Source organism: Sebastes fasciatus, chromosome 14, assembly GCF_043250625.1.
Source record: "Sebastes fasciatus isolate fSebFas1 chromosome 14, fSebFas1.pri, whole genome shotgun sequence".
Lineage (NCBI taxonomy): Eukaryota > Metazoa > Chordata > Actinopteri > Perciformes > Sebastidae > Sebastes > Sebastes fasciatus.
Genome location: NC_133808.1, coordinates 17,287,443 through 17,314,914, shown reverse-complemented (window position 1 = coordinate 17,314,914; position 27,472 = coordinate 17,287,443). Strand labels below are relative to the sequence as shown.

The following is a 27,472-nucleotide window of genomic DNA, read 5'->3' as shown; positions in this document are numbered from 1 at the left end:
TTTTATGTTATGGCCAGAGCATTATGTTGTCAGGTTGTCTGTCCATCTGTGTGTACGTCCATCTGTCCCATTCTTGTGAATGTGATATCTCAGGAACGCCTGGAGGGAATTACTTCAAATTTGGCACAAACATCCACTTGGACTAAAGGATGAACTGATTAGATTTTGGTGGTCAAAGGTCAATGTCACTGCGATCTCACAAAACACGTTTTTGGCCATAGCTCAATAATTCATATGCTAATTATTTACACACAAATGTCTATCAGGAAAGAAATGTGAAATGATGACATTTTGGACAGACAGGGATGTAAACTGCAATGCGGAGGCATACAACTGCAAGGCGGCAATTCTAGTTTGCTAAATCCCTAGGGTTTGTCCTCAACCAAAAAAAAATCATAGTTTACTTACACTCATACACTTTTGTTGATTAATCGATTAGTTGATTTTATCAACAGATCTATGAAACTACAAAGAATCACACAAAAGCACTACTTTAAATATTGTGTTTACCAGAGATGTGCTCATAAATTTCTTGGAAATAAGTCATTCAGCATGAAAAAGCTTAACAAATGACTAATCAACTAAAGAAATCCTCTTTAGTCGAAGACCAAAACAACCGATTAATCGACTAAGAGGGGGCAGCCCTAGAAATATCCAGTATTATTACAATTCATGAATATCTGGACCAAATTTCATTACAATCCATCCAGTAGTTGACAGAACATTTCACTCAAAAAGACAAATGTCAACAAGTCAGGGTATGACCAGAATCAATGGGATTCATCCTCTGGGGACCATAAATGTCTATACAACATTTCATGGCGATCCATCCAATGTTTTTGAGATATTTCGGTCAGGACCATAGACTGCTTATATAATAAGTGGTGAACCGATCAACTGGCAATGCCAACTAAAGAGCCGTGCTGCTAGCATGTATTTGTACATCCTTTCTCTGCGAGCCTTTGGCAAAAAAAATCTGTGAAATCAGTGAAATGCTTTACTTCTGGATGATTACGATTGATAACTCGTTGGTTTTTCAGTCTGTCACACAAGAATGTCAGAAATAATGCTGATGTGGAAACTGTGAAGCCTGCCAGTGTTTCTCTCAACACATTGCTCATTGTTATTGTGAAAACCAGCCATTTTTTTAAAAGCATTCACATGGCTTTGATTTTCTACATTTCCATTTTATGTATTAAAAAAGTATGTTTGGATAGAGTGACGTAACAATACACCTTAATGTCACAGATTATCAGATGCTGATGCAGTCTTGACCCCTGAGAGAGATCATTGGCTGGTTGGATGATTTGCAAATCATGAGTAAAGGCTTTAACATCTCTGTCTTTGATTATGTTGTCGTACTGCTCTGTGTGGTGTCCAGGACTGCAGCATTTGGCGATGTGGCCACCAAAGACATGATAAATGTAGCAGTAGTTCTGCATGTTCATGCATGTATGCGTTAAGAAGTGCTGGCGCTCTGCTGCGGTGATGGATGAGCTGAAATTTTAAGTGGGTGGTCTATTCGCTGAATAAGTCTTTATTTTGAACCGTAGTAGTCATTCTCTGTTGAGCCTGCATAAAGGCCACTGTGTTTCTTCTTTGAGACACTAGTTCCCTCTTTTTACTGAAAACAGGCCAACAACCAAGGGAATACATGAATCTTTCATCAGTTATTATGATTCTTTAGTGCAGTTTTGATGTATTTGAAGCATTTTACTGTTCACCTCTTATTCTACCCAAATGTCATCACCGAGAAGGTTATGCAAGGTCACTTTAAGATAGATTCAGAGTATTTATTATCCTTTTATTACGGCCCAACATTGCTGCCTTGTTTTGGTAATTTAATCACCTTAGTGTTGTCTTGTGAAGTGGACTTTTGAAACTGTGGAGATCTGGCAAAGAAAGATTTTTATATCTCGATTATGATGATTATAATGATTCAAAACCTTTACAGGGTTTATTTAATGTGTGTTTTCATTAGAGCTGTATGGATAGATTTTAAGTAAGTGAGCACCGACAATATTGAATAAAGGTTAGCAGTTAGTTAGGTACAGTGTGTAGTATTTGGCGGCACCTAGTGGTGTGGTTGCAGATTGCAACCAACTGAGTGTCCCTCCGCTCACTCCTCCCTTTACAAGACTGCGGTAATGAGTGCCGCCGAGTGCAAAACCGTGGTAACGCCGTTGGCCTCGTTCAGAGGCCATCCTTACCATAATAACACTACTTTAGGAGCAACGGCGGCTGGCGGTACCACGGTTTTGCACTCTGCAGCTCATGTTACCTCAGTTTCACAAGCGTTTTGGAGAACTCCGGTGTAGCACTGAAGAGTCTCTTGAATGAAAAATAACAATGTTTTACTACATATGGGAAATTGAGGAATTATAAATTCTGCATATGAAGTATTCGGATATTGCATTGCCCTGATTTTTGTCTTCCTTCGTGGCTTAGTTACAGCCGTCAAGTGCCGTTGACACCTCTGTGATTTTGCCTCAATCCACTCTGACGAACGTCTGACAGTACAAGCTCTGCCTGGACCTAGATTTGAATAAGCCATTTGTGTTTACAATATGAGCCAGCACTCTCACAAATACTGAAAGAAAAAAACTGCCTGAATTTGCTAAGCACAATGCGCGCACTTGACAGTGTTATCAGCAGTATGCTGCTATATTGACTTTCTAATGTATAAGCAGCAGTATGGTACAACATCAAGGCGAGAACGTGTCTTCAGGCTCATATTAGAGGTTGCATTGAAGCAGTCAGTTACTGGCTTTGATCTGCACTTTGGAAAGGATTGCCTGTCTGAATCCTTATCAAAGACTCGACTAACTTAGTGCTGCAGAAAATGACAGATTTTGTACCACAGCATCCTCGACTCCCTTCCAAGAAAAAGAGAAAAAAGATGTTAAGTATGTTGTCATTTAATATGCAGCTCCTGTGGTTTGTTTGTGATAAACAAAATGAACCAAATTCATGTTTTTTTTTCTCCATTTTTACGCTTCATATTTCATATTTTACCTGTCTGTCAGCCTTATGAAACAACACGTGTGAACTAATTAGTACAGTTAATAAATGTCTCGACCAGGTCTGTCACTGTTTGCCTGACAGTGACAAAAGGCTCAGCCTCCAGCTGATGACTGTACTCAGGCCCGTCCAGCCTTGGCTCCTCGTACAGACCCGTCTCCTGTCATCGTGCACACTTGAAAAGTGTTAGCCTCATTATAGATGGCCTCCGTAAATGCTGCTGACAGAGGTATAACTAGCTCCCATAACTTTTGGCTCCCAATGGCAGATGCTTGCTGCCAGACAGTGGAGGAGCTGTTATCATTTGTCACTTTTTCTGTGGCTGCCACAGACCTGGACCCCGACCAGCTCGTCCTCGGACCAAAAAACTCTCACAGGAGTCTTGACGGTCACACTCTGCCTGCCAGCGATCATTTGTCAGCTAACTCGGGAGACGTGCTCAAACTCTTTAATTTTCAGCGATGATCATGGTCTCATTTAAATGTTTAGTTCAGTTGTTCAAATATTATGTTGACATTGTATCTGTGTGATTTTTGTTTCAGAAATCCCTCCCCTACATTACGACATCCAGAGCAGTGGTGCAGAAGTTTTTGCCATTTCATCGGCCAGTAAGTGTCCTCTAACCTCAACCTGTCAACATTTGTCCTCAGTTATTTTCCAAGAAATGGCACACAGCAACACCTAATGTTCCAAAAAGACCCAGACCTATTCTGAAGAACTGAGGCTGTTTCAGATTTTTTAGAATAACAATATGTTGGCTGATATTTATTTATTTATTTATTTATTCATTCATTCAATATAAATAGACTTTTTTTTGTGAGAATCCCTCAAATTTAGCTAATTAAGACTTGGTTTGGTTTAGTAAATAAATAATGATTTGGTAAGAGATGTCTGGTGCAACGGCAGGGGTAGTGAGATGGTTTAGGGCTTGGGTAGGAGGAAAGATCTGCATTTGTATTTACAGCATAATGTACAGTCTTTCAACATACTGTATGTTCATGAGGTAAATTCAAGTTAACTGTTATGCATCTGCCTGTGAATATAAAATTACTAAAAAAAGAATCACCATAATATATGCCTGGGGCAGGATATTTGACCTTTAAAAAAAAAACTTTAAATTTTGAACTGTAAATGTCACAGGAAAATGAATTATTATAAATAATAACCATGAACCACATTTAAAAGTATATCAAACATAAAATAAGAAAAGTTAACTTCAACTGTACATATAAATGCAACCTGTAAATCATTTACAACATCAACATACTGTTAAATCTGTTGAAGATTTAACAGTAGGCATTTGAATTTATGACTGAAAGTAATGTTGAACACCTGCTGTTGATGCTGTATGCACTCATGTTACTGAGTAGCTACTATTGAAAATATCATAAGCCAGTTAAAAAATATGTTTTTATACAGTAGCATTTGTTCAAAACAAAATGATAAAACGTACATGGAGATAATGTTATCAGGAACAGCTGAACATTAGCTTTAGTACATTGTCAGCAGGTGGGAAAGTGCATGTAAACATGGAGGGAATTGAAATTGATATTTTATGGCCAGATTCTATCAACCCTCTTGTCTTTCTGTTCATTGACTTTCATTTGTGTAAATCTGCCGCAGAGGAACAAACTAATTCACCTGAGTTATCAGTTCCATCTGAGGCCCAGATAACTTATCATTTCCTCCTCTGTGCAAAGCTAATAATGTCAGGGGTGGCTTGTAATGGTTGCTCAGAATATACAACCTTAATATGTACCGCGCGGAGCAGAGGTGTGTGAGGCCGAACCGTAATGAGAAAATAAAATTCAATTTGTGCGGAGAGTTATTTGTGTGCTTTCCAGCTAACATTTATGTTGGAGGTTTGCATTGAAATGCATTAACTGAAAAGGAGTAATTGAAAACACAAACATACCATCTGCCTTGAAGGCCTGTTGTTGGTTTTTCGTGTCACTTGAATTATTGATTGCTCAAGACAGGGTCGAGGCGTATTACCCTTTAAACCAGCCAACACACATTGTAGTGATATTAGATTTTATACTTTTTACAGGTGTAATTGCAGTGGTTTTCATTTGTGGTTTGCAACTCTGTAATCTGTATTAATGGATTGTGTGATATAATATCAGAAATAATCTCCCTGAACAAAGCCCAGCAGAGTTCAATGTGGAGGCTGGACAATGTTATCAAGCTTTGCAGGCTGTTTGTGAAGCCTTTTCAGCCCTGTCACGCCTGTGTGTGTGTGTGTGTAGGGGAGACCGAGGTGGGTTGGGGGGTTTTGGGATAATAAATCCATCACCAGTGTCTGCACTTGTGCAGCCAGAGAGCTGACTTCTGTGACAAAGTGGCCTGCTGTTCAGCATCCCGGCAGCACAGCCCTGCTAATAGCAGCAACCTCTGCTTAATGTCCTGACGCTAATGAATTCATGGAATTAACTTTCAGAGCTGAACAAACTGATAAAAGAAACAGAATCCCAGTGTAGATTAGGTGGTAGGAATTAGATTGCTGTTTTTTCTCCTATCTCGCCTCTTTCTGCAGTTGTTGTTGTTGTTAGTGCTCACACACATTCAGAGTCTTTAGCTGGACAAGTAATTGAACAGTACGAATGTGGATTGTTGATGGATGCATCGTTGCATTCAGGTGGGGATTTAAAGTCTTTTAATTTCATAGTTTTTCTCTCATAATACATCAAAACTGTCAGAAATAAAAAGCCAATTTTGTTCCCCCTGGGTGTGTGGCGCTTAACAGTCAATATTTTGCAACCATTTGTATCGGCAGTTAGCTGATGCTGAATTGTGGCCACGGGCCAGTATCACAAAGTGACATCACCTATTGGCAAACACTGCACATCACAGATAGGACTTACCGCTGTGCCATAGCAGGGCTTGTTTGGACTCGGGGGCCATGGTGATAGTGACCATGTGGTACTCATACAGAGAGCGACAGACAGATTAGTGACCGCAGACTTAAAAACACAAGGAGCTCCCTTGCTGGGTGTGAGTGTCTGTCAGAGCTGATCCCGACAAACCAGCTTCCTACAATGTTCAGGTGATCGCACCGTTTATCCACAGCAGTTTAATTCACTCTGATTTTTAAAAAAAGATGATGTTGGAGGCTTTGACTGTCTGAAAGTGTTAAAAGCTTCCTCTATTTTTGTGATTGTAAGGTGTCTGATAAAGGATTTTGAAGCACGTCCATCTGTGACCCACCTCCTGGAGCATCCCTTCATCAAGCAGGCCCACGGCAAAGATGTGGCGCTACGACAGCAGTTGGCTGCTCTCATTCAGGAGCAGCAAGAACTGGGCTGCAAAACCAAAACTAAGTAAGTCCTTTGATTTTTACATTCTGAAACTGCAGAAGAAATAATATGCTGCAATGGCAGCGTTTGTGTGCTGCCATTGGAGATCTTTGTTGCAGCAGATGGGCACTGACTGAGTGGTGATATTCTTTGTGTCCAGTAGGGGGCAGGATCTCATCTTCTTACACTCAGAAGTGATGATGAGCCCCAGTAATGGACATTACAGTATGTGATTAAAGAGAAGTTAGGGGAGTGTGACTAATTCAGAGGGAGTGATTGTGCTGACTAACCCTAGATTAATAAACGCCATTTAGGCCAGTGGATGTAGCAACCATCTGACGGGGAGTCCTTAGTACAAAGCACTTGCCCACTCGTGTGATTAAACCAATGATGGCGTAAATATTCGGTTCAAAATTGATTTACTTTGGAAAATAAGTGAGTGTGGATTACAACTGTACTGACTTCTTTGTGCTTGGTTTTGAATGACACAATTAGGGTTGTTTTCTTTACAGATTATAAGAGCAGCTACTATAAAAGTCCCTCGATAAATAGATATATAGATATAATGAGACAGAGAGAGTGATTTTATGAGCTTTAATCATAAAATGTAGGGCTTACATTTTTATTGTCCATTAATCTGTTTATTTCCTTGATTAATTGATTAGTTGTTTGGTCAATACAATGTCAGAAAATGGTGAAAAATGTGGATCAGTGTTTCCCAAAGCCAAAGATGACGTCCTCAAATGTCTTGTTTTGTCCACACCTCAAAGATATTCAGTTTACTGTCATAGAGGAGTAAAAAAAACAGAAGAATATTCACATTTAAGAAGCTGGAATCAGAAATTTTTTTCTGAAAAAATTACTCAAACCGATAAAACCATTATCAAAATAGTTGCCGATTAAAGTAATAGTTGACAACTAATCGATTAATCCTTGCAGCTCTACTAAAATGTGTGATGATGAATAGTTCACCCAGACACTCTCATAGCAGCGAATGACAGAGCACAAAGTCTGCTGTTATTTACTTGGAGAAATACTGACTTTGGCATTGCTTAATCTTCATTATAAAGGAGTTCGCTGAACCTGCCCTTGACTGAGAGTCTTGATGTTGTGCCAGCTCTGTTTACTCCCGAGAGTGTGCAGAGTCTGTGCCTGAGCCTGATCCCGAATTCCTGTCCACAGTGAAAGTGGATAATGGGATTAGGAGCTTGTAGGGCGAGAACTGGGCTCGCCTGGTTTAGTCTCTCATGCCACAGATCAGCACACAACGACTCCAGATAAGAATAAAGACATAGAGAACTTAAAAGTAGCTGCCGTAGGTGGAATAGTGTGATTTACTTCAAAGCAGGAGAGAGGTAGAGGCTAGAGGTCTCACCTCCTTCTCCAAAGGGATGCAGTGACGAGTATTCACTTTTTTTTCACCACATATTGAGCATGCAACTTTATTTCAGCGCTGTTGAATTTACACTATATTCAGAATACAAAATGAATACAAAGGCAGAGGAGGAAACAATTCATAACCTGAAGCTTGAATATTTGTATCCATGATATGATTGATTATTTATTATAATAGAATATAGATACTTCTTGTGAATGAGAGATTTTATTGTTTTGCAATTTTGAGGGTTGAGAAATAACCAGGAGTGTTTCAAATGTTCTTTCAATAGCTTTGATTTAAAGGATGCGGCTGGTGTTTTTCAATTTTTTCCTAAATTGTCAACAAATTCCATTAAAAGACAAAAACAAACAATTGGTTAGTTTGTCTTTCACTACATACATTCTGACCCCAAGCCCATTAAATCCTACTGAAGACATAAATCCTTAAAACAAATATGTAGTTTAACTATTTTTTGTTGTGGACTATTTCCAGCTGTGGATTAATGCGCAAATGGTGTTCAGAAACCGTCTGTACCCACTCTTCTTACGTTTAAACTTAGCGTAGTTATAATATAAGTGGAGGTTTACACATCACCAAATTAAAACTGGCTACATCACAGAAACAGAAACTAATTCTCATGTAGAGATAAGTTGTCTCTAAACATTTAGACCCCGGTGTGACTGTAGCCAGCTGAGCTAAATGTCAAAACTAATGTTACCTTGCTGCTAATATATGACCCATTTAGATTGAAGAGGAAAAGAGGTAATATGAAATATGGTCAACATGTCTGACCTGACACTTGACACATAATGCTGTTCAATATAAACACAAAACAAAAATAATATAATCAAATTACAAAATCTTGCACTAATGAAGTTAGACCAAATCCCTGAAGAGCTTTGATTAGCTTAGCGTGATTAGATATTTCATTCTAAACTGTATAAATAGGCTGCTAGTAACTCTCAAACATAATTCTGCATCTAAACATGTTTGAATAAAATAAAGTCGGACCCACATTTATAAAGGGATTGTCAATTAACTTTATTCTATCACTGTTTTTTGGCAGTTATGCTTCAGTTTATGATGTACAGTGACTTCATTACATAAGCTAATTGATAGCTTTTCATTGGAAGTGCTTCAAATGTTTTCTAGCAACAAATGTACCAGGTCTGCAACTAACGATTATTTTCATTGTCGATTAATCTTGATTAGTTGTTTGCTCAATAAAATGTCAGAAAAATGGTGAAAAATGTCGATCAGTGTTTCCCAAAGCCTAGATGACGTCCTCAAATGTCTTGTTTTGTCCACAACTCAAAGATATTCAGTTTACTGTCATAGAGTTTTGACCCTTCTTTCTTTAAATTGTTACTCTAACCGATTAATCGATATTCAAAATAGTTGGCGATTAATTTAATAGTTGACAGCTAGATTAATCGATTAATTGTTGCAGCTTGAAAAATGTACACATCACTAAAGCATTCATTGGTGGCACAAGATTTACTCACTTAGGAAGGACTTTATACAGGAGGGATGGATTTACGAATAGCTGGTGCAACCCAATCCTAGTGGGTTTGACAGCAGATGTCTGTGGGTTTGACTAAAAATAAACATAAACAGTGGCCAAGTTTATCGTTATGACAACAATAGAGCTGTTTGAAGGAATAAGATGCATAAGGCGTTGGCTGCATAGAGAGTACATGTTAGTAGGCTCAATTCAGTGTTGGTTTTGGTGTTTTCATGGGATTCGATGACAACAAGACAAGTATAGAATATCACCAGCCTTGTCCTTTTAAATTTCATAGAAATGGCTGATTGTCTACTGCACATTGGAGTCTTCACTGTGCATATGCACATAGACACATAAAGCAGTAGGCACTCACAGACACAGCTCTCTTTAGTGCTCTTTCACACACACACTCTCTGGCGTCCCCTGAGGTTTTCCACAGTCCCTTGGAGGCAGCTGGCTCTGTGTTGACCTCTGCCCACTGGGGCTCATTGGAGAGTGATAGGTCAAAACACAGATGAAGTGTGTCCCCTGGGAGAGCTTTAAGGGCTTCAAACAAACCTTGGAAGTGACTGGGTCTTACATCCAGCCAGTCAAACTACTGTTTCTCATTTGGTGGTCACTTTACAGCTTTCTGAGGTATTATCATGTCCTTGGCTTCACACAGGCACGAGCGGATCAATACTCGTAAAACCCTCATAATAGAGAGCTGTCCCGATGACGATCTGGTAAACCTGGAGTACTTAGATGAGGTAAGATTTAATATGTTTATCTCATCATGTATTGATCGGTCCAAGGCACAATGTTCTTGATGCGATGTGTGTTTTTATTTTCTTCAGGAGACGATAATCAGCCATCTCCATAAGAGGTATGATGAGCTGCAGGTGTACACTTACGTTGGTGACATCCTCATCGCTCTCAATCCTTTCCAGAATCTCAGCATCTACTCTCCCCAGGTTGGTTATGGACCAGTCACACCAATGTTCCCAGTGGTTTCCGTATCACTCATCAATGGTCCTGCCCTAGTGGATTTTTTTTAAGTCAATAAATGAATCAGCGTTTATTATAAAACCTGATTCAACTGATAACAATACTAATCTAATCCATGCTAGCGGTATGTCTCCAGAGATAGTAATGTCAGTCGGTCCACCAATTTGGTCCAGACTGAAATATCTCAACAACTGTTAAATAGATTATCATTACCATTATTATTATTATTGTCAGTCAGTATTTCCTAAAGTCCCAGATGACGTCCTCAAAGGTCTTGTTTTGTCCACAACTCAAATATATTCAGTTTACTGTCACAGAGGAGTAAAGAAACCAGGAAATATTCACATTTAAGAAGCTGGAATCAGAGAATTTAGACTTATTTTTTCTTAAAAATTTACTCAAACCGATTAATCTATTATCAAAATAATTGGCGATTAATTTAATAGTTGACAACTAATTGATTAATCATTGCAGCTCTAGTTGTACCTTGTGTCTAGTGCTAATTAGTAAATGTTAGCAAACTAACATGCTAAACTAAAAGGGTGAACATGGTAAACATACCCGCTAAACATCAGCATGTTAGCATGCTGAATTTGATTTGAATAATACAAAACTTTGGGATCTTTTAATATATATTAGGGCTGTCAAAGTTAACGTGATAATAACGCGTTATCTCAAATTCGTCTTGACGTCACTCATTTCTTTAACGCATTAACGCAATCGATCTTCCGATGGTTGTACCGGGCTGAGAGTGAAGATAATGGTATCATATGAAACTAGAAAACCTAAGGAATCCATCTCCCTTTAAGGTGCATTTTGACCAGATAAGGAAATTATGATTAATTTGCAATTAATCGTGATTAATCATGCGATAAACTGCGATTAAATATTTTAATCGATTGCCAGCCCTTATATATATAGAGATTTTTTTTTTTTTTTTTTTAATCTTTAAAACTGAAAATAATGTGCGTTGTGTATGCATGTGCCTTCTCTTAGTTCTCTAAGCTGTACCACGGTGTGAAGCGGTCTGACAACCCTCCACACATCTTTGCTACTGCAGATGCAGCCTACCGAGGCATGGTGACGTTCTGCAAAGACCAGGTACTCTACAGAAAAATGATTTAATGAGTGGAGACTCGGATTGTAAAATTGACAAAATGATGTTAAGGAAATTATATTAAACAATGTTTTAAAATGTTTGGGAGGGATGTTGTAGAAATGTTTGATTACATCTAACTGTTTTTCCTTTAGACGTTGAATGCACATTGTAGAATATGTACCTACTTTTGGACAAAGTGTTTGTCAAACGGTGTGGTCTGTCTTGATAAAGAGATTTAATTATCTACAAGATGTATACCTGATTTAAATAAGGGAAGTGTGTGTAATATTTTGTAAATATTCCTTGCATGATGTTTTAGTCACTAGATTTTGTTTCCTTTTGTTTTAGTGTATCATAATCAGTGGGGAGAGCGGTGCAGGGAAAACAGAGAGCGCTCATTTGATTGTTCAACATCTTACCTTCTTGGGAAAGGTATAATAGCAGTGTGACCATCCTTTCATTGTTAAATGTGTTAATACTTGTGCTGAATACTGCAACAATCTCAAAATTGTAGTTGTATGATAATTCTAGTTGATCAAAGAAGCATTTTGTTGCTCTCAGGCAAACAATCGGACGCTGCGTGAGAAGATCTTACAGGTAAACCCGCTTGTAGAGGCCTTCGGAAACGCCTGCACTGCAATCAATGACAACTCCAGCCGCTTCGGCAAATACCTGGAGATGAAGTTCACACTCACTGGAGCGGTCATCGGGGCCAAGATATCCGAGTACCTGCTGGAGAAGTCGAGGGTCATCAAACAGGCTATGTATGTGCTGCTCAGGTTTGGTCTGACTGGAGTTCCCTTTGTCACACTTCTGACTGCTCTGTTTGTTTCCTTTCAGGGGGGAGAAAAACTTCCACATATTTTATTACATATATGCTGGGCTTTATCACCAAGACAAGCTGAAGACTTACAGGCTACCAGACAGGACACCTCCCAGGTTAGCGCAGCAGTTTGACTTTGACATGTTCATAATACTCCCTTCCCATCACGTTGGAACAACAACATTGATATTTGATTGTACATCTGCAGGTATATTGACAGCCAGCACTGCAAAGTGATGCAAGACATTGTCTCCAGCAAACTGTACACGGAGCAGTTTGACGCAATTCAGGAGTGCTTCCGAAATATCGGCTTTACTGAAGAGGTATACCATTGAAAAAGCGCGAAATCTTAGCATGTGTATTTATCTAGTCAATATATCTCATAACACTTAATGTAAGACACAATCACCTAACAAGAAACATTTCAGTGAGATATAGGGACTTGTTTTTAGACAATGCATCTTGAATATCTTAAGTGAAATAATACTACTTTTGAGCACACAACACTTCATAATACTAGTGAACTATAGCTCAAAATGAGTTTCCCACCTAATTTCAAGATCTCTTTTTATCTTGAAAGGCCTAAATATTACAATCTTATTTACAAGTGAATTTTCACTTGTTCCAATGGCAGATTTTTTTAATTATTACAAGCAAAAAACGCCTTATCGTCATTGTTTGTTTTACTTATTTTTGAAGCGGTCTAATATAGTACTTGGTCGCAGATTAATTAAATGCTATAATATTGGTATTTTATTGCATTTGTTTGTTTTCTCCTCTTTTTTCTTAGGAGGTCAACTCTGTTTACAGAATTCTCTCAGCCATTTTGAACACCGGCAATATTGAATTTGCTTCCATCACATCCCAACACCAGACTGATAAGAGTGAAGTGCCTAACTCCGAGGCCTTAGAGAACGGTGAGATAGAATACATTAGGCAATGTGTGTTGTAATACTCAGCGATACTCTACTATTAGCCGGAGAAACAGGTAGGCTTAATGGTCCCCCTGAAGAGGAAAGACTTTGTCATGAGATTTTAGATGAGATTAAAAAAAGGAAGCAATTTTATTCCTCCTTGTGTGATGATTTAAGGACCGCACTCTGTAATAAAATGCCCTCCTCCTCTGCAGAGAAGACTTCATTTGGGTTTTAGGAAAGGAACCCTTTTGAGAAATGTGTTCAAAGGTCTCTGTGTTATGGTTTTTATGTTGTGTAATGATTTATGTTTTGTGTAATAATTATTTTGTGACACATGGCAACAGTATATTGGATGTCATATAAGCCTTTGTGAACACATTTATGTGCATTTCACAAAATAAACAATAAATCAATCATGTCTTGTTACCCAGAAAATATGGGAAATTGTTCTGCAAGCTGTTGTAACTATAATATATCCAAAAGCACAGAACCCCTTTGCATTTACATAAAAAACGTAAAGAAGCTAAGACATCCAAGAGATTGCTGGGGCTTATTTTTATGCTAATGATAAAGACGGATGAGCTCTTGATTATCAAACTGATTATCTCTCTCGTCTTTTCTTTCAGCTGCTTCTCTGCTCAGCATCGGCCCAGAGGAACTCCAAGAGGCACTGACCTCCCAGTGTGTGGTCACCAGGGGCGAGACCATCATACGCACCAACACCGTGGACAAAGCCGCCGACGTCCGAGACGCCATGTCCAAGGCCTTGTACGGACGCCTCTTCAGCTGGATAGTCAACCGCATGAACTCCCTGCTGCAACCTGACATGAATATCTGGTGAGTGTGTGCTGGTGATGAACATCAGTGTGGACGTTCACTGTTACTCTCTCCTCTTCGATTATCTCGAGCGATCACGCAGAGTTTCTGCAAAGCTCTGATGACCTTTATGGAAGTCTGTAGAGGTAGATGCAAACATGCAGAGGAGAATATCAATGGGCAAGCACAAGACAAGCAATAGGAGAGCAAAAACAGTTTTAATAAATTTTTGATACGGAGTTGCGTGCAGAGAAAATAATGTTCAGATGATTAAAAAGACTTCAGAGAGACTGCAAAGGGGCTGTTCATTGATCCAAAAGAATTCCTTCATAAATATGAGCGTCTACTGTCAAGGAGTCGTCTCTTAGAGATGTACAAAAGCCAGAGCAGTCCAGTCATCTTTGCCATTTCCTTATTGCCATTAACAACCCTGTAGCGCAGGCTAAAGGTGACCTCTACAGCGGGTAATGACTGTTCATGAAAAGTAGCAGCTTCAAGCACTTGGATGAAATGCAGGGTGTTTAATCTTCATACCGTGTTGTAGAAATAAGTATTGTTTGTGCAGATATTGAAAATGACTCGAGGTTAAATCAATACAGACTGAAATAAAACAATTTAAGATGCTGATGTTTATGATTTCTCATCAGACTAGCAGGCCGTCCAGACCAGACTCTGTATTTGGGTTGAACTTGGATTATCATTAAAGTTTTATCAATTAATATGCCTGCTGGGGATTTGCTTGTTCCGTAACATAGAAGAATGAGTTTGTTTGTCCCCTTTTTCTTCCTTTGAAGTGCCGCAGAGAGCGGCATGAATGTGGGAATCCTGGACATCTTTGGATTTGAAAACTTCAAGAAGAACTCGTTTGAACAATTATGCATCAACATCGCAAACGAGCAGATCCAGTTTTACTTCAACCAGCACATATTTGCCCTTGAACAGGTGAGTTTGACATACGGAGAGAGGTTATTGATATAGTCTTATTCATGTCATGTAATGTGCCTGAAATTAATGCATCCACATAACACTCTTCAGCAGTAATACTGTATATAAACATTCCCTTTTAAACAATCAGTCATTTTAATATTATTTGTGTGTTTTCACATCCATCAGGGCAGAGATGCTTTCAACATGAACATTTTGCTTTTAGCCGGGCTGTGATGTGTAAAGGATTGTTTATACCGTCACGCACCACCAAATTACACTCTTAATTGATTTAATGAAGTTGTTTACCCTGAAGTGTGATAAGTCTTTATTTTCCTTGATGGAAATGAATAGACATTAATCAAAAAAACATTTTGCTATAATGCCTTTTAGTCTGTGTTAACTTTGCAACAGTCCTTCTAAAAGGAAAAACTAGGTAAGGAAGGGTGATTTCATTCATATAGCACATTATTACTAAGTTTTTTGCTTTACATTTAAATGCATACAGCATCACATGTACCAAAGAATACACTAGAATACAAATTTATTGAGGCAGGATTTCACACATAAAATCTGATAGTACTCCCTGCTCATTAATTTATATTCTCCAGGACCAGAACTGGAAGCGACATGTACTATTTACACATTAATTACAACAGCAATCATTGAAAAAATAAGGCCTTTCAGCCTGTTAAAAGTTTCTCTTCTACAAATAAGTACGAGCTGCCCCTGATGAAGGGCTGGTGCTCTGTGGAAAGGGATTTTTATTTGGTGTCTTCAGTCTCGCTGTACACAGAAACTGATTATTCTGAGTTAATGACTTAAACATGAGGACGGTTTAGATCCATTGGTTCCACTTTATTAGTAAAATATATATTTAAAAACAACTTTTTGATCCGAAATTAAATAGATGCAATAATGTGATATGACTCTGGGTTATTTGCAAAGTGAAATAAATTATGAATAAGTAAGTGGCTCTATTTGTTAGTTCAGAGCTGTTCTGTTTTATGCATTCAGTAAAAGACTCTATTATGCTGTAAACTTCAGCAATAGATACACACAGCCGGCTGCAGCTGCTTGGTTTTGTTGATTAGAAACTCTTTTTCCCCCAAACACGCACAAATCATATCTAGCCCAGATTGTTTAATTGGGTCATTTAGAGAAATCATTAACTAGATTGTTCTACATTCACTGGTTCTAATTAGATTGAATACCAGAGCGAGGCGGTGGATGCCAGCCTGGTAGAGTACGAGGACAACAGGCCCATCCTGGACATGTTCCTGCAGAAGCCCATGGGTCTGCTGTCCCTGATGGACGAGGAGAGCCGCTTCCCGCAGGCCACTGAACAGACCTTAGTGGGTAAGACTGGAGCTACTCCTACAACATGCTCAGACACCAAACAATCAAAAATCATAAAACATGAATATAAGAGGTCAGAGGTCACTGATTCTTTGGATTCTAAGGCCCTGATCACACAGAGTGCATTTTAGCAGCCTGAGGCGGCTTTTTGTAAACGCCTTGTAACATTTCTTGAACGTCTCGGACTCAGAGCGGAAAAGCACCCGACGTCATTAGCATGTTTTCTCATTGTAATGACTTTTGCTGGATACTCTGAGCTTTATGACTTTACCAACCGTTACCATGATTTGAGCAGAAAACAGCAGGCCTGGAGGCAAATTAGTGCGGTACTTGAGATTTCGGGTAAGTTGTTTTCATTCATTTAAACTGAACTATTAGGTGGCATATAGTTCATGGTTTGTATAAAGCTTAAGTTAGCACTCATTCAGTGGTTGCCTAGCAAAATAAATACGCAGCAAACTGCAAAAAAGCGCTCTGTCTGATCAGGCAACGAAATGGCAGTGCGGTTCACCTCACGTTTTCCACCTGCAAAACTCACTCTGTGTGATCAGGGCCTAAAGCATCTTTTGTTGCCTTTCTCATTTCTTGCCAACAGATAAATTTGAGGACAATTTGCGCTGCAAGTACTTCTGGATACCAAAACGTGTGGAGCTTTGTTTTGGGATTCAGCATTATGCAGGAAAGGTATCAAATGAGTCTATGTATCTGTGCAACAAATAACATACTGCCCCGTTTGTTGATGTGATAAGAGATTATACAAATAATTTTATTATTTCAACCATATTCCCAGGCCCTAAACAAGAGGTAATGACAAATCAGATTGTCATTTGGAGTTTATGCGTGTGTCTTGTGCCCTACTCGACAGGTAATGTACAACGTGAATGGTTTTCTGGAGAAGAACAGAGACACTCTTCCTGCAGACATCGTCGTAGTTTTGAGAACATCAGAGAACAAACTTCTGCAGCAGCTGTTCTCCAGCCCCTTAACTAAAACAGGTATGCTATTAAATAGGCCTCAATGAAAAATATAGCAATGTAGAACATCACGGCCACTAACAGGAACATTATTCTACTGCTAACCACAATGGAAATGGTAATGGAAACTTTTCTTTGAGACAAACTATTGTTAACAATGCCGGGTTCTGACTGTAATACTCTGTGAATTGTGCTGGGGTCTACTGCTTCCATAAATGTTCAGGTAAGTGGGTTTCTTAAAGACGCGGCTCCCAGGCATCTCCTGGTCCCCCTTCATTTCAAGCCTCTGTGTGCCGTGCTCGGATAAATCTGCAGTCTCCATTATCTCTTGAGAGGCTCAGCTCTCTGCACGGCGCTCTGTTTTTATTTTCACTAAGCTGTCCCTCTTGGTTTCCCACGTCTGAATGCTATCTTCAGATTGTGGGTGCAGTGGGATATTTTTATGATAAGGTTTCTAAATACCCAGGGGATGAAGAAACAGTATTTAGAGAATACAAAAGCAACTCTTCCCACCTCTTTTCTGTTGGTTAAATGAAGGTAGAGTAATGTGCTCGTCATTAGCCGTGGCTGAGGCCTCCTGGTCACTTGACTTAGCTGGAATGCTAATAGATGTGTTAAATTATCAGATTCCCACTTCCTACTTTATTTCAGCTAAGCCACATTATGTGATTCACTTCCTTTTTAGGGACCTGTAAATGCCTGCCTTCAGTCCCAGTGGCATTAAAGGGAGCCTCAATTCACAAAAGGCACCTTAGCTGAGACTCCAGTAGAAATCTCTGTGATGTGTCTGTAAACTTCAATTGCAGGTTGTGCACAGGGGAGCCTTCAGCCACTTCCTTTATGCAATTAATGGCTTCAGAGGAGTACACTCTATAAAAACAAATTCAGTGAGCACTTCATTTCAGTGCACAAAGGCACTGAATAGATACTAAGACGTGCTGTAATGTTTACTGCTGCTGACATAGTGTCAGTTAGATCTAAAAGCTTCTTTATTTCCTTTTTGTTCCACTGCACTTTGTCTGTCCTGCCGTTTAGACGGGTGGATCAAGTTAATGTGATGAGTTGTCGCAGAAATAAACTGTTACTGTGTTGTGCATTTTGAGCCTTTTTATCCTAAAAAGCTCTACCAAAGCTCTCAGTAATTATACAGATGCTTCTGCATGTTCAAGTAAAGGCAGTTTGACTGCAATACGCTTGCAGTCAACTCTGTGTTATTTCTTTGGAGTTGGAGGTCCAATTTTCTTATTTGCAGTTTGTGGAACTGTAGATCATCTCATTAGATAAAAGCTATGAAACGCTCGGCTCCGGCTTATCGTTCTGGAAAAGATGGAGCACCGTTTAAAGTGAGATACAGTATAGCATAAGAAAATTATAAATCTATTCTTCAGGGTAAAATTTGTGGGGGGATTTAATTTGCATTTTACTTCACATTATAGATTCACTGTTATCTGTGAAATTACCATTATCTTGGGGGATCTGATGGAAATCTGTTTTACACCAGGGTGGTTTCACACTCTGGGTCGCCTCCTCACAGTGTCACCACTAGGGGACACCCTCGTAGACCTGCAGCCTGACACTGTGATGGAAGTAAAATAATGGATCTGGGATGGCAGACTACACACTTACATTCAGTGAATGTTAATGTTTCTGCTGGTACAAGGAACATTTCCTGTAAATTACATCATTTTCCTCTACGTTATATTTTGTTTTAAGCGAAAAACAAGTTTAAACAGACACACAGTGTAATATTTTAGTAGACTACTCATTCATTTCACAGGGCAGATTGAGAATGCGATGGTCTTGAGTATCGTTGCAGTTCATGTTTGGAGAACAGTAGGAAACTAGGAGGGCCCCAGAAAGTAAAAAGCTCCCAGGCGGTGAATAGCGAGGCCACTTGAGCCCTGCAGAATGTGGGTCCTTGAGGCTTGGACATGTGGTGGTGTTTTGTCAGAGGAAATGGGATGTATTTGCATGGACAAATTCATCAGAGCCAGGGCCTTTCCCAGATCAGGGGGATCACAGTGTTTGAATTGGCTGGGCTACGTCGGGCCTACCAGGGCCTGGGCAGCCTGCGGTCACAGTGTGGGTCTCTGTGGGCGTGTGTGTGTGTGTGTATAGCCGCAGGGCTGTCAGGCCGTGCTGCTTGTAGCACAGCACATCTGCACCCACACACACACACACACACACAGCACCTCAAGACTGCCAGTCCTTTGTCAGAGCACAATGAAAATGGAGGATGTGCAGAGTGATGTGTGCTCTGTGAAAAGTTCACAAACAGTGGAGAGGAAAAGCATATTTTATTTGTGCCAGGGTTTTAACGCTTTATAATATGCGTTATATGTAGAAAGAAAAATCACTGGTATGAGCAAGACCTGCACTACACTGGTGCAATTTGTTGTCATTTTGAATTATTAGTATGGAGGCCAGCTGAGCTTTTGAAATATTTATGTGATTAAACTGAAGCAGTGGCAAACGCAGAGCTGTAGATGCAGATACGTTTTACTATAAAGTCTGATTTGCATGGATGATCGCAGATTTAACACCTGGAACATAGTATTTCTTCTAATTTAAGATGACTTCTTGTGGTGACTTAATTTAACATCTTTCCAACTGAAACAAATGTTATCAGGCAAAAAAATCCTCCCTGAGATTTGATGTATTTATGCTGTTTTTGTGATCGTTAATCTGTGTTTTTAAAAACCCTCCTACAGCCATAAAAAAGCAGACAACCGTGACGTAAATCTGACTTATTAAGGAGGAAAACTGAATGTTGTGAATTGGTGGCTTTACTGTATATTTGTTATTTTTTTAGAATTAAGTGCATTACAGTACATTTACAAGTACTATACTTTTTGAGGTTTTTTTTTACTTTGCAGATTAATATTGTACACACAAAACATGTGATTAGTTTAAGATAAGATGCACCGCCCAACAGCATATAAAGTAGTTAAATCAGCTTTGCTGTGATCTGCTACATCATTAATTTACAAAGTAATGCGTCAGTAATAATAATGATTAACATGACATACTGTATATTGATATAACACTGACATTTAAAGACTTTAGATGCCGGACTTTTACTTGTAACAGCATATTGTTATACTGTGGTATTGTTACTTTTACTTTAAAATATCTAAGTACTTCCTTTATTTTTTTATCCAAAGCAGTATTAAATTAATTTTACTATAATGCTTATAATACTGACCCTGATTGTCCACAATCTCAGGTCTTTCTTATTCATATTTTACAAGTGTGACTAGGTGAGTTAACAAAACAAGCTCTATAATATTCTCCTGTGAGATATAAGGGGTTATAAGTTCAAGTCCATCATGTATACTGAACAATTTACTTTGCTTTTACATCTTCACATGAAGCCACAGCTGCAGTTCTCTCCGTCCTCTGCATCTCCCTCCGTCTCCCTTCATGTTAGGAGATCCTCCTGTGTAGAAATGACAGGCTACTCCCAGCGATATGACACATTTGGCTCTTTGTTCTCTCTCCCAGTGGAAACCTTTTTCATCCCAGTGGGCAGACACCACAGTCTTTCACTAGACTTCCACACACTCGAGCTACCAAAAGAGACACTCACCAAGTAGTACCTTTGTTCAATTTCTCCCCTAATCGTGGTGTTGGAGAATGTTTTGAGTCAGCAGTGGGATTTTTGACGGCCCCGCACATCAATAGCAAGGAGCCAGTTCGCCCAAGTCACATGGTACAACGTCCTTTGATAAATGCAACACTGTGTTGTGTCACTAAAAGCCAATTACACCATGCTTTTTATGATTGATCTGCTCTGACAGTAGTGGATGGCATTTAAATCAACAGCCCCCGGAGCCATCTCTAGGCATAAACGGTGGTGGTTATGGAGGGTGGGGAGGGTGGCGGGGGGTTATGGGTGCTTTAATCTCATTTGCTTGGTTGCTGACTTGAGTTTCTAGATCACATGTTTTCAAAAAGAGAGCGGGAGAGCGGCGGAGATATCCAACAAGCCTCTGCTCACTCAGCTCAGGAAGGCTGCTCTCTCTTACAACTTTGATTGTCCCCCGTGTCGACAGCTCGATCCACAGCTTCTGAAGTACAAGGCGCACACTGGCACTCATAAAAGCGTGTAGGGAGGTGTCATATTGAACGCGGGATTGCTTTTTAATCCCAAGCACATTGACTATTCTTGTCAATAGAACCCCAATACAACTGCCAGCTTGAGCTTTTTTTTTCCTACAGGATTCTTGCTGGGCTTAATTTTCAAAGTGAACGCACAGATGCCAAGGAAGGCTTTTTCTCTCGCTGCCCCCCCCCTCCCCACACACTGCTCTGCCTCACTCTGTGTTTGTCCTGGAAGTCCATGCCAAGAGCAACATGCGTGAAGCAGAAACGATCAGTGGGACGCTCCTCCACCGCCTGTTTCTCAGGACTGAATGACCCGATGGGAAATAGTCCCCTCACCTGCTCCCTCTTTTAATTATTAAGCTTTTATATTAAAACTCTTCGTATTTTATTTTCAGCACATGTCTATTAAAGTGCACTGACAAAATTAAAAACTGCCTCAAGCTGTAACTAAAAACACATGTGGCCTTGTTCTGTAACTGAATCCACTACACAAGAACCACGTCCTCCTTTTTCTTGCTCGTCTCTGTGTTTGAATAATTATAATCCACATCATTAGACAAGTCCCCCTCTGTATCTAAATTAGAAGGTCTTCTTTCAGGCCGGACATCACAGGTGTTCCCTTGGTTTCATGTCTCAGGAGACGGAAATCTTTGAGGATACTGACTATTAACCCATGCTCTAATCATCTAGTCAGGAGGGGGTATGAAACCCGCCAGAAGAATGAATTAATACGACCCGCCAAGGAATACATGAAGAAAGCAGTGAGTGTCCGTTTGCGAGGCTTAGGTACAACTGTCATAGTTTCTCTCATCGCGGCGCAGCCCCTTCATCTCCCCTTGATGGTGTCATGGAAGTGAGAGGCGTGAAAGCACAGTGACACTCCATGAGCTCGTTCCACTCGCAGCCGCTAATTCATCATGACAAATGTGCTCAGATGATCTGGCCCAGCAGCACTAATGGGGAGAGGAGAGAGCGCACTTCATTTGCACAAGACCCACTCCAATTAATCCATCCAGCTTTACTCTGGGCTAATTGGAGCGGGGCCCTGCCTGCCTGTGTGCTGGTAATATACCCGACACAGTTTAACCGCTCCTGTTCTCAAAGATCATACTTTTTTTGTGTGTATTTTTTGTTGATTGTGCCGAAGGGGCGTTTGAGGATGTAAAATCTGTCCCTGTGATCCTAAACACAAGGCCCTCTCACAAACATGTGTTCATAATGAGCAATTAACTGCTCATATTTCCATGTTATCATATTTTACACTTTCCTTTCTTCTATTTTTAGGTTGAGATTCTGTGAACCTGTGGACACTCTTTCAAGCACATTATTAACAAATATAAAAGTGCCTATTTTAATGTGACAGAATATCTTGAATTGAGTTTGTTTACCAAATGCAAAATGTATTAATGGCAGAATAAATGAGTAGATAAATAAATAAGAATTAGAGGAGATAACTGTCAAATGCTAAAAGCAGTATCATCACTGGCTTAAAAGACTGGATGAGTCCTTTTGAAGTTCTCTCACATCATATGTTTTGGCTTGTTTTGACTACAGAAGTGTGTGTGTGTGTGTGTGTGTTTTTGTGCACATATTTGTGTGTGTTTCCGTCCATGCGTGTGTGTTTGTCCCATGAGACGCCACATTGCTTTGGCTCACTTTAAAACCTTTGGCACAAGTAGGACGTTCTTTGTCTAAAGCTAGAAGTGGCCTGGCTGTTAATTAATCCATCATAAATTGATTTTGATCTCTCCAGTGTTTGATTGATGCTTCTAATACACACTTGATAGAGCGGAGTCCTCTGAGAAAGGCAGGCTCTGATCCAGTGTTTAAGTTTTTGGCTCGTTGTCAGACCCTGTCCTCAACAACTGACGTGAGTCTTGAAATTATATAGCAGAAGCCGACTGCATATTTGCATTTTTAGAAGTTCGTCCGTGTGCGGTAGAAAATCTAGAACAATTGTTGGCCTGTCACTTCAGCTTTATCTTAAAAAACTTACAAAGGTTTTCCTCCTTGCCATACACGGCTGCTTGGGTAATGCTGCCTCCTGTGTCTGCAGACGTATTTTTCTAAAGGTGTGTGTGGCACATCTGTGCAGCTATTGTTTATTCATGGAGTAAACCCTTTGAAATGTGTTAAGATACTTCCCACTCATTATAAAAATCCTGCCACCCATGGATTAGGACTTTGATGTCACCAATCCTGCTTCAAAGGCTTCTTTCACTGCTATTAATCACAGTTTAGCCTCTGAAGATATAGCCAGAGAAAACATTTGGACATCTTGTGCAGAAACTTTGAAATGTTCAGACTGTCTTGCATATGCTATGTTCATATCCTTTCCGCTGTGTGTGCGGGGCTGTTGGACTGCTGTGCACGCAGCTGCACTCCTGAGTCCACGGGATTCAGCTCAGATTTAGGCTCCCTCTGAACTGTCTTTTATACCGTGCTGCATTATGAACACCACTGTTAACATAAGAGTGTAGCTTTGTATGTTGAAAAGTATTATCACCCCAAAGTGTTTACTGTGTCTCCGTGTTTGATAGTTCACTCTCAATAATCATGTCTTCCCTTTATTTCACACAGCTGTTCAAACTTTTTCCTAAGCTTTAAATAAGACCTGGCACGACTACTTACGACTGTTTTTCATGGTTTGGTTTTGAACAGGAAACCTGGCGACGTCCAGAGCCCGGGTCACCGCTGCATCCAGATCTCTGCCGCCGCAGCTCGGTTCAGGACGCACCAAGGTGAGGCTCGTGCTCCCGTAGCACAAATCATCACATCTGAGAACATAATGTTTTTTTATTTGTTGCTCACAGGCATCGCGCCATAAGAAAACCCAGTAAAACTTGTGCTGTGAAGCATAGCCACATTAATTGACTACCCTGTTATGTTTGCTGTCTTGCTTGTGGTGATGCAGCATCGCCATCTGGCATTTGGTGTCTACGGCATAAAAGTAGTTTTCAGACTAACTAACTATTGTTGTTTTGTTGTTAATGGGCACTAAAGTATTGGAGTAAACAATTGTGGGTCGTCAAAAATCAGCTCAAATGGCTGCATCAACGTACCGCAATAAGTGGCCAGGAGAGTTTCATGAGTCTTATATTACACAATAAATCTTCATGGAGCAACACTTAAAGGACTTACTAAGAAGTACTCTGAAAATGTTTGCTCCTAATATTGTTTTTTAATCATCATGCTGATTCTCTTCATGCATGTTCCTTCACACACACGGTGTTTTAGCACAAGAAAGTTAGTCAAAAAGTTTCTTGATAGCAGGGACTTTTTACCTTTCTCAGTCCTGGACTCGCACTCCATCCTTTTCATTTCACTGTCTATTTTACTCTATTTAAGGGGAAACATTTAGTCAAATCTTTGTTTGTAAGAAATTAAATTTGTAGTTCTCTGTTAAAAGAACAAAGAATTCACATTATGATTGTGGAAACCCCCTTAAAGGTGAATTTCATCTTCTTGTCTTTCCATTTCTCTCTTCCTTTATTTCCATGTTATTCGCCGTACTCAAAGTCTCCCATATACCTATTGAAGGTAAGACTCCTGTAGAAATAGTAAATGAGTCCAAATTTAAACATGTTTCTAAATCATAGACCAGATTGCAAACAGTGTTTGAAAATACTTAAAATCACTGATCATCATTGTAATCTAAATTCAAACTATATCTACGTTTCACTAACTCTGAATTGTGTGCAGCATCACTCCTCTGACATCAATCACAGCCTGGCTTTGGAAAATGTAAATCATTTCTTTTGAACTCTTTTTTTCACGCAGCCACACTTCTGCGTTATTAATGTAAACAAATGCTCTTTTTAGATTATAGAAATATTTAATGTGAGACACAAAGGACAAAATAACTGTGGAGAAACTTTGTTGAACCTCCCCTAAGCACCTACTCAATTATTCTTGAACAAGAAAGGGCTTCTTAATGACAACTCAGTGTGATTGATGTAATATGTATGCAGTCATGCTCTCAATCAGAGTCGGGGAAAAGTTGACAGAAACTGACACTTACAAGAAAGTTACCAGTACGACTAGATTAAAGTAGTGTGACGGTTGTTAGAATAGTGGAAGTGAGTCCTAGATAATTTGTACTTCTGTGTGATCTGCTTTCAAAATCGCAGTCGAAAGTGTCAAAGCTTTCGATTCCTCTCTCCATGTAACTTGACGTACCTTTAGTTCTCTGCTCTAGGATGGAATAAAGAATTAAGATATGCACTTTGCTACGTAGACTTACCATAAAATATCTATTGCATCATTAATTTTGATGAAGCCATGAACTGCGAAGGCCATTAGAAAGCTTATATTGTGTCCTCGTTAATCCGTCGTCGGGATGACTGTCTGCTTGGTGACGGCTGGTCTCATTACTCAGAATGCTCCGCAATTTTCCCGTGCCCCACAGCAGTGCGAAATTATTCTCTAGATTGTTAGCTTTAAGTGTTTATGGGGCAATGTTATACAGACGGCACAGTTAGTACAGCTGTGTATTCCCAACTGGCCCATTTAGAGGAAGGAGACCTGCTGTAATAATACCTTTATCTCCACAGAGCCCACCAAGGATGCCAGGTTGCAAACAAACTGAATCTCATTTGAATCTGCTGCTTTTGCAGTGATGCTGTTGGCTGTTGACGTCTGGCCTGTTTATCACTTGCAGCGTGTTCATTGTGAATGTTTGCATTCAGGTGGACACCATGGAGATGATGCGTCACCCAGAAGAAACCACCAACATGAGGAGACAGACTGTGGCCTCCTATTTCCGTGTAGGTGTTTTCTCTTTTATGCTGCTTAACTGTCTGACAACAATCAACAGTTTGAACACCTTGTAAACTCCTCTGTTCAATTTTAAAATCCTAATTGTGTTGACACAAACTGTTCCACAATTTGAAATAGGGCACAGAACACATTACATTACATTGTTAGACTATACTAGCCTCTGGTAATCTAATCATATGTCTCTATTTATTACAGTGTGAGTGTTGAAAATGGTGAAAAATGTCGAACAGTGTTTCCCAAAGCCCAAGATGACGTCCTTAAATGTCTTGTTTTGTCCACAACTCAAATATATTCAGTTTACTGTCATAAAGGAGTAAAGAAACCAGAAAATATTCACATTTAAGAAGCTGGAATCAGAGAATTTCAACCTTGTTTTTCTTAAAAAATTACTCAAACCGATTAATCGATTATCAAAATAGTTGGTGATTAATTTAATAGTTGACGACTATGATTAATCGATTAATTGTTGCAGCTCTAAAGTGTTCACACATTCTTGCTTGTGTCTAAAAATGGTATGAAAATGCCTCAAACCCAACTTTCATGGAGGAAAGAAATCAAAAATGCACATTGACGCATAGTCAGGTAAAAAGCAAGTAATATCCACAGTGACACACAACCAATAAAAACAACAGAAATCATCTTTACCACATTAATCATTCCCTGCAGAAATGTAAGATATTCTGATTGAAAAGTTTTACTGTGATAACTCGCACAGTAAATTCAGTGTAATCTAAATTTCTACATCATTAATTCCATCGGTGAAGTAACACTATACTCCCCATGTTGCTTTTAGTTTCTCTAGTTTCTCTCTCTCTCAGAAATACTGTTCTCTTAATTCATAATTAAAAAGTAATTGATTTGCTTTTAATGCAATTCAGCACTTCTCTATATGTTTCACAGTAAAAGACTTCCAGGGAAAGGATGTGATGAGTTTGCATTTACAGCAAATACAGTTCAGCAGGAATGAGTCCTAAAACCCAGAAATGAGTTGGCATCCGGTTCCCTCGTCTGGAAGCCAATGGGTTTTTTTTTAATGGGTTTTTGGTTAGATGCTTGAAATAAGGTCTGTGGTTAACACAAGCTTAATAGATTTTAACGTTTTGTTCTACGATATAAAATACGTCAGTAAATATTCCACTCGTGAATTTTGAAGCTTTTACTTGTCTTTAAAAAGGCGGTTGCCAACAAGTGGCTAAATGAGACTACTAAACGTCATCACTGGTGAACTGGTGTAGTTCGTTTGTAGCCTAACGTTAGTTTTCATTCACACTTCAAAAAGTTTTCATTTGTGAAGATTATCTTGCTGAACAAAACGCGTAAGTATCATAAACGTTTTTTTGCCACAGAGATTATTTTCTGCAATAATACAAAATCCAATGGAAAAATCTCATTGGCTTTTTGTCGAGGGAACTAGGGCGATGCTAACTTCCTGGTGGACCTACAAAAATACATCATCCCTGCAGCACTCTATAGCAGTAACAGCAT

General features: G+C 39.4%; 1 protein-coding gene across 4 annotated transcripts in view; it reads left to right on the top strand.

The window, feature by feature from the left end:
- Window positions 1-27,472, top strand: part of myo3b (myosin IIIB) — a 76,921-nt gene that overhangs the window by 17,073 nt on the left and 32,376 nt on the right. For all 4 annotated transcript variants that reach the window (XM_074659336.1, XM_074659339.1, XM_074659338.1 and 1 more), the window contains 18 exons: window positions 3,564-3,629; window positions 6,186-6,341; window positions 9,867-9,951; window positions 10,039-10,155; window positions 11,186-11,290; window positions 11,637-11,720; window positions 11,850-12,052; window positions 12,129-12,227; window positions 12,320-12,434; window positions 12,902-13,028; window positions 13,655-13,865; window positions 14,639-14,786; window positions 15,974-16,127; window positions 16,723-16,811; window positions 16,993-17,122; window positions 23,870-23,949; window positions 24,728-24,748; window positions 25,897-25,974. In XM_074659336.1, coding sequence (XP_074515437.1) covers window positions 3,564-3,629; window positions 6,186-6,341; window positions 9,867-9,951; window positions 10,039-10,155; window positions 11,186-11,290; window positions 11,637-11,720; window positions 11,850-12,052; window positions 12,129-12,227; window positions 12,320-12,434; window positions 12,902-13,028; window positions 13,655-13,865; window positions 14,639-14,786; window positions 15,974-16,127; window positions 16,723-16,811; window positions 16,993-17,122; window positions 23,870-23,949; window positions 24,728-24,748; window positions 25,897-25,974 — 2,068 coding nt within the window. The remainder of the gene's footprint in view (window positions 1-3,563; window positions 3,630-6,185; window positions 6,342-9,866; window positions 9,952-10,038; window positions 10,156-11,185; window positions 11,291-11,636; window positions 11,721-11,849; window positions 12,053-12,128; window positions 12,228-12,319; window positions 12,435-12,901; window positions 13,029-13,654; window positions 13,866-14,638; window positions 14,787-15,973; window positions 16,128-16,722; window positions 16,812-16,992; window positions 17,123-23,869; window positions 23,950-24,727; window positions 24,749-25,896; window positions 25,975-27,472) is intronic.